Below are 15,129 nucleotides of genomic sequence, written 5' to 3' on the forward strand. Positions count from 1 at the left end.
GTTACAGACCTATATCCATCCTGCCCTGCCTTTCGAAAGTTTTTGAAAGCCAAGTTAACAAACAGATCACCGACCATTTCGAATCACACCGTACCTTCTCCGCTTTGCAATCCGGTTTCTGAGCTGGTCATGGGTGCACCTCAGCCACGTTCAAGGTCCTAAGCGATATTATAACCGCGATCGATAATAGACAGTACTGTGCAGCCGTCTTCATCGACCTGGCCAAGGCTTTCGACTCTGTTAACCACCGCATTCTTATTGGCAGACTAAATAGCCTTGGTTTCTCAAATGACTGCCTCGCCTGGTTCACCAACTACTTCTCAGATAGAGTTCAATGTGTAAAATCGGAGGGCCTGTTGTCTGGACCTATGGCAGTCTCTATGGGGGTGCCACAGGGTTCAATTCTTGGGCCGACTCTTTTCTCTGTGTATATCAATGAATTAGTAATGTGTTGTTTTGGATTTGCCCCAAACATAAGACTTTGTATTCAGGACAAAAAGGTAATTGCTTTGCCACATTTTTTGCAGTATTACTTTAGTGCCTTGTTGCAAACAGGGTGTATGTTTTGGAATATTTTTATTCTGTAAAGTCTTCCTTCTTTTCACTTTGTCAATTAGGTTAGTATTGTGGAGTAACTACAATGTTGTTGATCCATCCTCAGTTCTCTCTAACTGTTTTAAAGTCACCATTGGCCTCATGTTGAAAATCCCTGAGTGGTTTCCTTCCTCTCTGGCAACTGAGTTAGGAAGGATGCCTGTATCTTTGTAGTGACTGGGTGTATTGACACACCATCCAAAGTGTAATGAATAACTTCACCATGCTCAAAGCGATATTCAATGTCTGCTTTTTAATTTGTACCCATCTACCAATAGGTGCCCTTCTTTGCGAGGCATTAGAAAATCTCCCTGGTTGAATCTGTGTTTGGAATTCACTGCTCGACTGAGGGACCTTACAGATAATTGCATCTGTGGCGTACAGAGATGAGGTAGTCATTCAAAAACTATGTTAAACACTATTATTGCACACAGAGGGAGTCTTATTATGTGACTTGTTAAGCAAATGTTTACTCCTGAACTTATTTAGGCTTGCCATAACAAAGGGCTTGAATACATAATGACTAAAGACATTTCAGCTTTTAATTTGTTATACATAAATAAAAGATAATTCCACTTTGACATGAAGGGGTATTGTGTGTAGGCAAGTGCCAAAAAATCTCATTTTAATCAATTAAAAAAATTCAGGCTGTAACACAACAACATTTTGAAAAAGTCAAGAGGTGTGAATACTTTCTGAAGGCATTGTATGTCTACTAATCAAAGCAGAACATTTATGGAATTTGTTAGCTGGGTCTTGTCTATAAGTGCAACTGTCAATCGAAAGTCAAACAAGGTAATTCTCGGATTCCTGTGAATTACCACTGAACAGACAAACTGGAAACGGACTAAATCGAATCAAGTTGCTTTGCCAGACACACTCAAAGGCTTACATATGAAACTTTCTTCCATTCACACTGAGTGCCGTAACTAAGGCTTCAATCATTGGGCAGATTTTTTAAACGCAGCTAGATGGAAATCAAAAAAGAGGCCTGGGGCAATAACTCCTCATATGCTTCCACAACACTACAGCTACACATCATGTCCTCCAGCCCAAACCCACACAGGCTATTTTTCCCCCTCAGAAAGGGACTGATTTAGCCTAGCTAAAACAGCTCAGATGATGCTGCTGGCTCTCTATGGCCCTCTCTACGCTAGCAGGCAGGCTGGCTGAATGTGTCCTGTCTGTCCTGCCAGCTAGCGAGGAGAGTGCTGTCTGGCTAACCTGCCGGGCTGGGCAGACATGGCTAATATTTACGTCTGTCCTCACTGCCGCAGCCATGTGTTTACCCACCACACGCCAGAACCACAGCGGCCGGCCCGATGGCAATGACAGTTCTGCTTTTCTGATGTATCAAATACTTATGTCATGCAATAAAATGCACATTAATTACTTAAAAATCATACAATGTGATTTTCTGGATTTTTGTTTTAGATTCTGTCTCTCACAGTTGAAGTGTACCTATGATAAAAATTACAGACCTCAACATGCTTTGTAAGTAGGAAAACCTGCAAAATCGGCAGTGTATCAAATACCTTCAAACTCAGTGCCTCTTTGCTTGACATCATGGGAAAATCAAAAGAAATCAGCCAAGACCACAAGTCTGGTTCATCCTTGGGAGCAATTTCCAAACGCCTGAAGGTACCATGTTCATCTGTACAAACAATAGTACGCAAGTATAAACACCATGGGACCACGCAGCCGTCATACCGCTCAGGATGGAGATGCGTTCTGTCTCCTAGAGATGAACGTACTTTGGTGCGAAAAGTGCAAATCAATCCCAGAACAACAGCAAGGGACCTTGTGAAGATGCTGGAGGAAACAGGTACAAAAGTATCTATATCCACAGTAAAACGAGTCCTATATCGTCATAACCTGAAAGGCCGCTCAGCAAGGAAGAAGCCACTGCTCCAAAACCGCCATAAAAAAGCCAGACTACGATTTGCAACTGCACATGGGGACATAGATCGTACTTTTTGGAGAAATGTCCTCTGGTCTGATGAAACACAAATAGAACTGTTTGGCCATAATCACCATTGTTATGTTTGGAGGAAAAAGGGGGTCGCTTGCAAGCCGAAGAACACCATCCCAACCGTGAAGCACAGGGTGGCAGCATCATGCTGTGGGGGTGCTTTGCTGCAGGAGGGACTGGTGCACTTCACAAAATAGATGGCATCATGAGGAAGGAAAACTATGTGGACATATTGAAGCAACATCTCAAGACATCAGTCAGGAAGTTAAAGCTTGGTAGCAAATGGGTCTTCCAAATGGACAATGACCCCAAGCATACTTCCAAAGTTGTGGCAAAATGGCTTAAGGACAACAAAGTCAAGGGATTGGAGTGGCCATCACAAAGCCCTGACCTCAATCCTATAGAAAATGTGTGGGCAGAACTGAAAAAGCGTGTGCGAGCAAGGAGGCCTACAAACCTGACTCAGTTACAACAGCTCTGTCAGGAGGAATGAGCCAAAATTCACCCAACTTATTGTGGGAAGCTTGTGGAAGGCTACCTGAAATGTTTGACCCAAGTTAAACTATTTAAAAGACAATGCTACCAAATACTAATTGAGTGCATGTAAACCTCTGACCCACTGGGAATGTGATGAAAGAAATAAAAGCTGAAATAAATCATTCTCTCTACTATTACTCTGACATTTCACATTCTTAAAATAAAGTGGTGATCCTAACTGACCTAAGACAGGGAATTTTTACTAGGATTAAATGTCAGGAATTGTGAAAAACTGAGTTTAAATGTATTTGGCTAAGGTGTATGTAAAGTTCCGACTTCAACTGTATATATCTGGCAAATATTTAGTTGTGAATTCCATACTGTAACTAGATCACCTGGCGCGTGCTGCACAACAGTGAGTGACTCACAAGGCTCCGGTCTCTCATCTAAACAAACATCACATGACTGGGGACTACCAGTAAGCTTAATAATGAAAAATATGTGACAGGTGAAATTAAGAATGCAATCTTCTTTCTCTCCTAATGTATTGCACAAGTTGACTGCAGGTATTTATTTAAAAAGTAGCTACAAATATTCAAAAATAAATAAATAAATAACTTCAAAGAAATATTTCCAACGGTATTGATGGTATTGAAAAACCATCCAGTGGCTATTTCCAAATACCCCGGTATATACGGTATACCGCCCAAGCCTACTAGCTAGGGCCTAGTGTAAAGAGTGTAGTGCACAGGAGACAGAAGGGGGCCTGGCTAGGGCCTAGTGTAAAGACTGTAGTGCACAGGAGACAGAAGGGGGCCTGTGCTGGCTGTACAAAGCGGTCCTTTCAGGTGGCAGTGGCCCTGGGCCAGCTACGTCTACTGGTAGCTTCCTTTCCCCAGCCAGCAATCATCACCTGTTAGCCCCCTATTAGCTACCTCCCTCTCCCTGCACCTTTCATTCTGTAACACAGAGTGCCAATCCAGGATGCTCCTTATCCCAAACCCTCTCACTCTCGCACATACTCACTCTCGCTCTTCTTCATCAATCTCTCCCTCACTTTAACTCTCTCTCTTTGAATCCCCCTTCTGTCTCCCACCCTTCTCCTCACGCTACCTCTCCCTCTTCCCTGAAAGGAGAAAGCCCAGCCTGCCCATTCCACAGCAGCAGCAGCAACCCTGTGAGGTGCAGTGTTCAGCACTGTCAGGGAAATACTCAAGGCCCTCTTACTTTCCACCCCCTTTAGAACCCCTCTCTCCTCCTCCCCCTTTCCTTCACCCATAGCTGGCTCTCAGGTTACAAGTGATGCTTTTCTACCTCTCCAGTCTCTCAATCCCGCTCTCATTTTCTCTTCATCTCCCTCTCCCACGCTTCCTGGTCCAGTGTAGCTCAGTGTCATTCTCTAGTCTCCCCTTCACACATCTCAATCTCTACCCCCTCCCCACACACATTCTCCCGTTCCTTCTCTCTCAAACTCTTTCTTTCTGGAGGCAGGTAGCCTAGCTGTTAAGGCCAGTAACCGAAAGGTTGCTGGTTCGAATCCCCGAGCCGGCAAGGTGGAAAAATCTGCCGTTCTGCCCTTGAGCAAGGCAGTTAACCCCCCAACAACACCTGCTCCCCGGGCGCCAATGACATGGACGTCGATTAAGGCAGCCCCCCGCACCTCTCTGATTCAGAGGGGTTGGGTTAAATGCGGAAGACACATTTCAGTTGAATGCATTCAGTTGTGCAACTGACTAGGTATCCCCCTTTCCCTGTTTCTTTAAAATGCATCTCTTTGTCTGAGAGAAGCCATCAGTGGTAGTCTTCACTGCAGTGAGAGAGAGTGGGAGAGAAAGTGATAGAATGTGAAAGCACAAGAGGGAGAGCGGCAGAGACAGAGAGGGAGAGTGTGAAAGCATGAGAGAGAGAGAGAGAGAGAGAGAGAGCGATAGTGAGAGAGTGTCACTGAGGACCCGATACGGCCAACGGAACCCTGGATGATTGTGACTATTTCCTCCCTGTTGCCAGGGCAACCTCATCACTTGCCTCAGAGCGATGTGTGATTGTAAAAACATTACTCAATAAAATCACATTTAGCACGTGACACAGATTTGCAATGAACACATTGACAACGCATCTTTTTAGAGGGGTTGGAGGGAAATTGATTATTGGGTGATTCACGTGGTAAATACACCATATAAATATAATCATTCTTATTCTCTAAATACGACTAACAGATAATGACTGTGATGCACCAATTCCTTCACTTGTGGCTGTGTGCTAGTAAAACTCTGTCTCTACGTATGTGTGTGTGTGTATGTGTGTGTGTGTGTATATGAGTGACTGAGTGAGAGAGAGGGAGGCTGTCTCTTCTCTTTGCTAAACAACCAATCAGAATATGAACACCTACACAGCCTTACGACACAGCCCAGCTCAGCAGGGCTGCTGAATGTTGGGTTGGTATTGAGTTAAGAAGTGTCTCCTCTGAATTCCTGTCTAAAAAGAGGGGGATGAGTGTCGAAAGACAAAAGGAAGCGATTGAGTGGTACTCTATGACGCCCACACAGGTACCATAGAATGCACTTCTCAGTGGAAGAGCTGCAGGGAAGGGAAAGGGATGATCTGGAGGCATGGAGAATAGAGAAGACACACACAGCATACAAGCACACGCACACACACCGCCCACACAAAAGACGCAAACATCACACACATAGGTTCCATTGGTTTACCTGAATCAACTTCACCACTGAAATGTTGGACATGAATGCAAAGCTAAACCAATATTTTCACAGCTCTCCTTCTCCTCCCCCTTTCCTCTTCTCTCCCTCACTCCCTCTTTCTCTACTCCTACCCCTCCTTTCCCTCCTTCCGTGTAGGAGAGAGGGTACATCTGCTCGTAGACGGATGCACTGGTGTTGAGGGGAGTGTTATTCGAAGGAAATTATGTCATGAAAAAGAAGGGAGAGAGATTGAGGGAGGAGTGGGGAGTGACAGAGAGAGACTCTGTCCCTAGGCCTACAGCTTGTTTGGTCAAGCTACTTAACAGGGTGATAGAGAGGGTGTTTTCTTAACGTTTGAGTGACCAAGTACAACTATTTAGTGGTCAAGTGTAGTGTGTGTCTGAGTAACGTCTATCAGTAAAGGTACACTCAGTTGGTTGAGCTCGGAAGTACACTCAACCGTCATTAAGGTACGGTCGTTTCATGGTCACTAGAGTCACTTACTCCCGGTGAAAGCGATCCAGCGGGCGTACTTGGTGGCCTCGCGGCGCCAGTGGGACGCCACCAGCAGACCGCAGGTCACCGTGAGGGAGATGATACCCAGGATGATGAAGAAGAGCGTGGTGACCCACTCGGGGGGTAGCCGCGGGGGGATACAGGTGCGGTCCCGTCCGTGGATGGTCTGGCACTGCCGCACCAGGCCTACCGTCAGGGCACCTAGAGAGAGAGAGAAGAGAGGAGAAAGAGAGAAGAGAGAGAGAAGAGAGAAGAGGTGTTAGATCATGCATACATTTAAATACACACACCAGCCCCATTGTTAAGGAACATCCTTAGGGCTGTAAACAGTATTTTAGTATATACAGTTATTGATGCATGGACGGTTTGCATTTTTACTTTACATAACAGTATTTCAATGTTTGGTCTGTTAAATGTAATTTAAATGTAATAACTGAGTGATGAAACTCAATCGTCTGTTTTTACTGCCAGTAGGAGACTGCTAACAGTTGACAACTGCTAATTTGCTAGCAAGAGCTTCTGGTGCGCACGTGTACTTTTTTTGACATGAATAGTGCCTGTGAGGCAGTGCTGGAGCCAAAGGTGTGCAAATGTCATTTTTTGCCATAAATCTTGCCTGTGAGGCAGTGCGGGTGCCAAAAGCACTATAGAAATCGGCACAATGCCCCTTGTAGCAAAATAACTGCCATTGAATCCATTTAAAATAATTGCCATAGGAAAGAAAAAGTGACTTTCACAAACTAGAGGCATACAAAGACAAAACAAATGTGGTACAGTGTGGAAATGATAAAAATGCGTGAAGGAAATGCAGAAACAGATGCAAATGCAGAATTTTTTGGGGGGTTGAAGTTTGATTGAACCGTATAAAACAAATCAGAAGAGAGAAAGCCTCATTAAAACACTTAGAAAGTATTTGTTGCCACCCTAGGGTCATGCACCACTACTCATGAAGCATATTTAGAACTTTTATTATTCATAAACATAAAATACTGTCAAATACCGTCATACTGTCAAAAATGAGAAAGGTATTGTGATTTGATATTGTGGCCATATCACCCAGCCCTACATCCATGTCAGGGCAGCTGGAACACACACTCTGTTGACTAACCAATCAGATTCTTTATATAAAAAAATTGCTTGGCTTCACAACACCCAAACTGTTATCAAATTGGTAACGGAATTACCAACAAATCTGTAACAGAAATACTGCAAATGAAACTGGCTACAATGGGAAATTATAGTAGTCACAAACCAGTTGGGTCCTCCCTTACACTGGCATACTGTTATGTTCAGCTGATAACGGTTTTCTTTCTGTCTTCTGGTGGTCAAACCAAGAGTGTTAAAACAGTCTGAGTCTGGACAACCCTCCCTTTCTCTCTGCCTTTCTCTCATTTCCAGTTAATGTCACCTCTCCCAGCTCTTACTGACGCCTACCCATGAGCCCCCTCTCTTTCCATTTACTTTAACCAGCATCCTCACCCACTGAGCACCTCCATGGATGTTGAAAAGTAGTTGAAATTTGGTCAGTCCAACCTGGCCTTGATGTTAACGTCCACAGACGGACCGGACCAAATCTGAACCCATTGTAGATGTATGTTTCACAAGTTTGGATAGCACATTACAGTATAGTGAGTAGAGCACAGTACAATACTGAGCAGGGGTTGGAACCGGTTCAGGTAACAGAACACAAAACCGGAAAATAACGAAATTCAGAACCGCGAACGAAAGTTATCAATACTGTTCCAGAACAGAACTGTTATTTTTAAAAGCATAGGAACCGGTTAATAACGTTATTTTATGTTCCAGGCATTTTTTTCCAGTGCCACAAAAAAATGCAACAAAGTGCCTATGCAAAGCATAAACTCATAAACTTATTCCAGTGTCTGCCGGCCTGCCACCTGAAAATCTTTGCCATTGAGTGTGCGTGTGTAGGCCCCTCCCCCTCTGAACCATAGTCTAGTAGCCTACTGACATTACAAGCGTGATTCAGAAATTAGGGAGATAGATTTTTAATTAGAGATGAATGAATTAACCTTTTCAATGCTAGTTAAGGATACTATAGTTATAACGTTTCACATTGGATTTATTATTTACAAAAAGGTAAGATGTGTTTTTATTTTCATTCTGGCGCCGCTCTGCGCACACACACAAGCTTGTTAGCTAGCTAGCTGGTCCAACGTTAAGCCAACTCTGAAGTACAAAGACATTCAAAGTTCCTTCATAGAAGCCACTCCTCCGTAGGTATAGTTCTGTGGGCCTAATTCAGATAATGCATGTCATAACAAGATGCCCAGCGCTTCAAGCCAAGCCTCCTCCACCGTCTCTCGCTCTCTCCCCACCCGCAAAATGTAAGTCGCAAACTCATCTGTCCAACGCAAGTAAATATTTTGCCAGCTCCACAGCAAGCTGCTCTATCCACACTGATTTCAGAGGTTTAAAAAGGAACAGAAAGGAATGATTTAAACCTGTACTTCTATTTGGTTCGAACCAGTTCAGAACTTTATTTTGCTGGTCGGATTGGAAGATCATTTTGGTTCCAACCTCTGGTACTGAGTACAGTAGAGCACAGCACAGTACAGTGAGTATAGCACAGTATAGTACAGTCCAATACAATAGTACAGTACAGTACAGTACAGTAAGTAAAAGTAGCGTATAGTACAGTAATATTGTACTGTACTCTACTGCACAGAACTCTACTCTGCTGTGCTGTGATGTCCAAACTTGCTAAACATGAGGAGAATGACATTCATATCCATAACTATGCATTTCTGTGTAGTACAGATCAGGAACCCATGATGTAATTCCGTTACCGCGTGTAAATCCACTTCACTTACTGTAGTTCAATAACCAAAATAGATTTTTGTTAAACTCAAGATGCCATGGCTGACACCCCATTCTTTCTTTGAATCTTAATGCTGCAATATGTAACTTCTTGGGCGACCCCCACCAAATTCATATAGAAATGTGAGTTATAGGTTGGTCATTCACATTGAAAGCAAGTTTTAAGAAGCGGTATATTTGTTCTATGTGCGCTATTTCAATACTTCCTGTTCTTAAGTTTCATTTTTGTGTCTTTTACTTTCGGTTTTGTACACCAGCTTCAAACAGCTGAAAATACAATATTTTTGGTTATGGAAACAATACAGTATTTCACAGCGGTTTAGATGGTACAATGATTCTCTACACTATACTTGCTTGTTTTGTCACAAACTGAAATTAGGCAAACTATTTGAATTTTAGCAACCAGGAAATGGAGGAGAGATTTCTGCATAGTGCATCTTTAATTCTGAGCATATATTTAACAGTTTTTGGAAAAACGTGGTCGCATAAAAACCTGAGGGAGATTTCACAGTAATTCTGTTACAAAAGTTTGCATCTGCACAGTTCTTACACTAAATTCGTTTTTGTACATTTATTTGTGGAAATTGTTAAAAGTAGTCCTTGTGCATAGAGTTGTATTGTTTGTTAAACTTTGAAAATCAATGTTTTTTGTTTGGCATACATTTTAAAGTGAATAAAACGTATTCAAATTGTAATTCCGTTACTGCGGAATTGCCCCTTTAATCTGTCTGTGACTCAATGCCTGCAAGGTGCTCCTCTCTGCAGCCTACAGGGTCCAATTATGTCAGAGGAGGCTGAGGCTGTTGCTCTGTCACACACACACACACGGACGCACACACACGGACGCACATGAATGCAACCGATTTTAATAGTTATTCTCACACACAGGTGCACGTACACACAGCAACAATTATAAATAATTATCCAATCGCAGGCACTCGCATACACTGCATCCGGATGTTTGTCTTGACACCTCAGCATTCCCTGTATAATGTGTCAGTTCATTAAGAAGCAGAGGCTGTGAAAAAGTCTAAAATGCTGCTAGCTAACGTGACAGCAATTTGCATCGCTACTATATCTTTCATCTCACTTCTCCCATCAGACATAGTACAGTATTTCTCCCTTTGATTTATCTACCAAACACACACACACACACCTTCCTGTCCTCTCTTTTCCTACTTAACTTTCTCTCACTTCAAATTGAAGAGGCTTCTTTCTCTCCCCATTTCCAGTTGAGAGTTTCTTCCCTGATCTTGAAGTCAGTCAGTAAGTATGCACATCTGTTGGTCTGGATCACGGAGGAGAGGAGATAATATCTAGCCTATGGCGGAGAGTCTACTGGAGCCATCTATCACTGATCAGACACACACATAGGATTTATAGCCTCTGGACTGAGCCATGATGACGCCTGCCAGAGATAGACTAGCTCATGAGCACACACACTTGTAAAGTCACGTAGGCCACTCACACACACACACGATCTGATCAGACCACTGAGGAGAACCATAGGAGAGACACTAAATCAGTGTGTGTTCGTCGTCATTGGGATTTCTACCCGAGTAAGCAAAATGGTATCATATTATGCATGAAAGGTTTAGATGGTAGGCTCCTGTAGTCTTTTTTCATGAAAGGTGGGCTCGGCTATGAAGAGTGGGTTTTACTACCACCTTTACCTTAATCTTACCAGGTAGGCTATCGACAATACATTCTCTTTTACAACAACTTGGAAAGACATGGTGAAAAACATGTTTAAAACGATGATAAAATACATATTGGTGGTCCAACGGCGGAGATGCTGAAAGACAGATTGGCCTGGGAATCTCCTCTTGCACTGGGGCAGGGCGGGTCTCCTCTACTCTGGTATCCCACAGCGAGCCAAACAGTCCACTGGCCATCAGTCCAGAGGAAATCCTGTCCCCTTTATAACAGCAAGCAGGCCAGCACAACACAGCCTCTACAATAACAACCAAACACAGCCTCAACCCTTCTCTAACCACACGTACAAACACTATGTAGGCCTATGCTCCTCTGGTGGATAATGATTTCATGTGCTAGAACACTAGATAACATATTCTAGATTCTAGAATCAACATATTCTAGAATCAACATATTCTAGATTCTAGAATCAACATATTCTACAATTCTAGCCCTGGAGATTGTAAAATAGGCTACATCCAAGAATTACAACATTCTAGAAGGCCTTGCCTTGTGCAGTTTGCACTGGGGCCATATCTTGAGAACGTGTTCTTGTCAACCAGAAGAAGTCAGAACTATTCAGCCTTTAGACTAAAGAAAGAAGGAGGTCAGAGCGAGGCAGACTAAAATGGCACCTGGAACGCACACTAGAGCTTACCCAAGAGCCTATTTCTGAAGTGAAGTAGGCCATATATTCCTGCCTGGTTACTGTAACCTTGAACTTGTCTGAGGACGGGAAGTGTGTGTGTGAGTGTGTGGAACATTAGCGGGCTCTGATAGCACTAATAGTCTTGTTTTATGGCCATTTCCCCCTGGATCCTCCAGCCTCCTGCTGATTCACTAGCTCTCAGTGGAATTCCTGCCTTAAAACAGGCAGGCACGTCATGGCACACACACCACTGGACACGACACACGGCATGCAAAAACATGGTAATCCGACACAAATTACACAAATGTACACATACACACACACACGTGAGACTACACTACACATCTGGATAAATAAACCTGGAATCTAAAATGAAAAGTGTGCGCAATGGAGCGACGCCTCATTTCCCCCCAGCACAGAGCAGAGTAGAGCTGGCTCAGGCTGGTGAAGGGTACAGCAAGACTCACCACTGCTGCTGCTGCTGCTGTGTACAGAGACAGACATCCAGATACACACACTGAGCACAACAACCAGTAACACACACAGACGCTCTCTCACACACTGTCCCACACAGTCATACAGCCTCTTCATACATAGACTGACAGTCCCCACGAAAACATTAACAGTTCTAATCTCCATGGATACCCTGTGTCTCTAGCTAACTGTCTCCCATGTGCCTCCCCTCTATTTGCTCTGTATTCACGTAGCTCAAATCGGTTTCTCTTCTCCTGTGTTCCCTCCCTGTGTGTTCACTCTTCCCTGTCATGTCTGTTTTTTCATCCTCTTCTGTTTCTCTCCGCCCCTCTCTGTGTCCATGCATGTGTTCTATTGATCCCCGTCCCTCCCTCTGTATTCTCTCCGTCCTGACGTCTCACTGTTTATCACAGCTTCTCTATATGTTCGTTCCTTCTTTCCCTCCATCCGTATACACTCTTCTCTGAGTGAGATCACTCTTTCTCACCCCCTCCCTCTATCTCCATTTCTTTCCCTCTTTTCTTTTCATTAGATCTCTGCTTCTCGCCCAGTCTGTGTCTGAATGAGAGGAAATGAGGCCTGTGTGAGTTGGTCCTGATCATGGGAGAGCATGGCGATGCTGTCATTAGTGTAGGTGCAGAGAGGTGTTAGCTACTGTTAGCCAGACAGCAGGCAGCACTGGAGGGATGAGTCAAGCAGGACGCCTCTAAACTCTGGTGGGTGGAAGTATGGAGGAGGAGGCGGCCGGCAGCCACTGCAGGTTTTAACAGCCTGGCCATGTTTGTACTTACATCACAGGGCTGCAGGGGAAGGGAGATTGTAGTGTTGACTGTCCCCAGACACAAACACAAACGCAAGTAGACTACACACACCCACACAAATACAGTGGCTTGCGAAAGTATTCACCCCCCTTGGCATTTTTCCTATTTTGTTGCCTTACAACCTGGAATTAAAATTGATTTTTGGGGGGTTTATATCATTTGATTTACACAACATGCCAACTACTTTGAAGATGGAAAATATTTTTTATTGTGAAACAAACAAGAAATAAGACAAGAAAACAGAAAACTTGAGCGTGCATAACTATTCACCCCCCCAAAGTCAATACTTTGTAGAGCCACCTTTTGCAGCAATTACAGCTGCAAGTCTCTTGGGGTATGTCTCTATAAGCTTGGCACATCTTGACACTGGGATATTTGCCCATTCTTCAAGGCAGAACTGCTCCAGCTCCTTCAAGTTGGATGGGTTCCGCTGGTGTACAGCAATCTTTAGGTCATACCACAGATTCTCAATTGGATTGAGGTCTGGGCTTTGACTAGGCCATTCCAAGACATTTACATGTTTCCCCTTAAACCACTCAAGTGTTGCTTTAGCAGTATGCTTAGGGTCATTGTCCTGCTGGAAGGTGAACCTCCGTCCCAGTCTCAAATCTCTGGAAGACTGAAACATTTCCCTTTATTTAGCGTCATCCATCATTCCTTCAATTCTGACCAGTTTCCCAGTTCCTGCCGATGAAAAACATCCCCACAGCATGACGCTAGCACCACCATGCTTCACTGTGGGGATGGTGTTTTTGGGGTGATGAGAGGTGTTAGGTTTGCGCCAGACATAGCGTTTTCCTTGATGGCCAAAAAGCTCAATTTTAGTCTCATCTGATCAGAGTACCTACTTCCATATGTTTGGGGAGTCTCCCACATGCCTTTTGGCGAACACCAAATGTGTTTGCTTTTTTTTTTTTCACTCTTCCGTAAAGCCCAGCTCTGTGGAGTGTACGGCTTAAAGTGGTCCTACGGACAGATACTCCAATCTCCGCTGTGGAGCTTTGCAGCTCCTTCAGGGTTATCTTTGGTCTCTTTGTTGCCTCTGATTAATGCCCTCCTTGCCTGGTCTGTGAGTTTTGGTGGGCGGCCCTCTCTTGGCAGGTTTGTTGTGGTGCCATATTCTTTAAATTTTTTAATAATGGATTTAATGGTGCTCCGTGGGATGTTCAAAGTTTCTGATATTTTTTTTTATAATCCAACCCTGATCTGTACTTCTCCACAACTTTGTCCCTGACCTGTTTGGAGAGCTCCTTGGTCTTCATGGTGCCGCTTGCTTGGTGGTGCCCCTTACTTAGTGGTGTTGCAGACTCTGGGGCCTTTCAGAACAGGTGTATATATACACACTGAGATCATGTGACAGATCATGTGACACTTAGATTGCACACAGGAAGACTTTATTTAACTGATTATGTGACTTCTGAAAGTAATTGGTTGCACCGGATCTTATTTAGGGGCTTCATAGCAAAGGGGGTGAATACATATGCACACACCACTTTACCATTATTTATGTTTTAGATTTTTTTTTAAACAAGTTATTCACCAATTTGGACTATTTTGTGTATGTCCATTACATGAAATCCAAATAAAAATCAATTTAAATTACAGGTTGTAACGCAACAAAATAGGAAAAACGCCAAGGGGGATGAATAATTTTGCAAGGCACTGTACAGACTACATAGCTACACACACAGGTAAAGACACGCATACAAACATCCATTCCAGAGATGTACAGTATACAAACAACACACACACTAACTGGCCTGCATATTCAATATCCGTACACAAACAAACACTACATACAGTCTTCAAAAGGTAGGAAAACACATAGCCAAGGTCTGAAGTTAGTTACCACTGCATAAGTTTAGAAAAAACAATGTTTCCAGAAGACAAGTTTCTTCATATTCGTTCCATGACAAAAGGACAGACGCTTACACACACAGTTTTACTGAACACAACAACATAAAAGTGCTTGTTAAAGGAGAGGGCAGGAAGCTAGTAGTATACTTTTCAACAGCCAAGCACTTCTCTCTCCCTCTAGTCCCTCATGCCCTGACCATGTACTAAAACAGGATGCCGCCCAGTCAGTGCAGACAAAGATGGTGGAGGAGGATTCTGCTCTCTGGTACAGCCGGTACAGAGAAACAGGTGATGTTATTGTGGCTGTGTCCCAACTTGGCTGTTGATACTAGCATGGCCACCTCCAACTGGCTCGTTCAATCTCTCTGCACTCCCCTGCAACTCTTCCCTGGCCAGGGTGTTGAAAATGTGTTCTCAGTTAACGTATCTGGTAAAGTAAGGGTTAATGATAAAATATTAAGTTGCTACATTCACACATACAGTCTACAGTATGCCCACTGTAACTGTGCTTGCTCTACTAAAACAAGGCTAACC

General features: G+C 43.6%; 1 protein-coding gene across 1 annotated transcript in view; it reads right to left on the bottom strand.

Moving 5' to 3' along the window:
• LOC311103776 (modulator of smoothened protein) overlaps positions 1–15,129 on the bottom strand; it is a 31,882-nt gene that overhangs the window by 5,096 nt on the left and 11,657 nt on the right. Inside the window, exon 2 of the mRNA XM_084145428.1 lies at positions 6,247–6,459. Within this exon, the coding sequence (XP_084001554.1) occupies positions 6,247–6,459 (213 nt within the window). The remainder of the gene's footprint in view (positions 1–6,246; positions 6,460–15,129) is intronic.

This window comes from Coregonus lavaretus (genome assembly GCF_964263955.1).
Source record: "Coregonus lavaretus genome assembly, chromosome: 28".
Lineage (NCBI taxonomy): Eukaryota > Metazoa > Chordata > Actinopteri > Salmoniformes > Salmonidae > Coregonus > Coregonus lavaretus.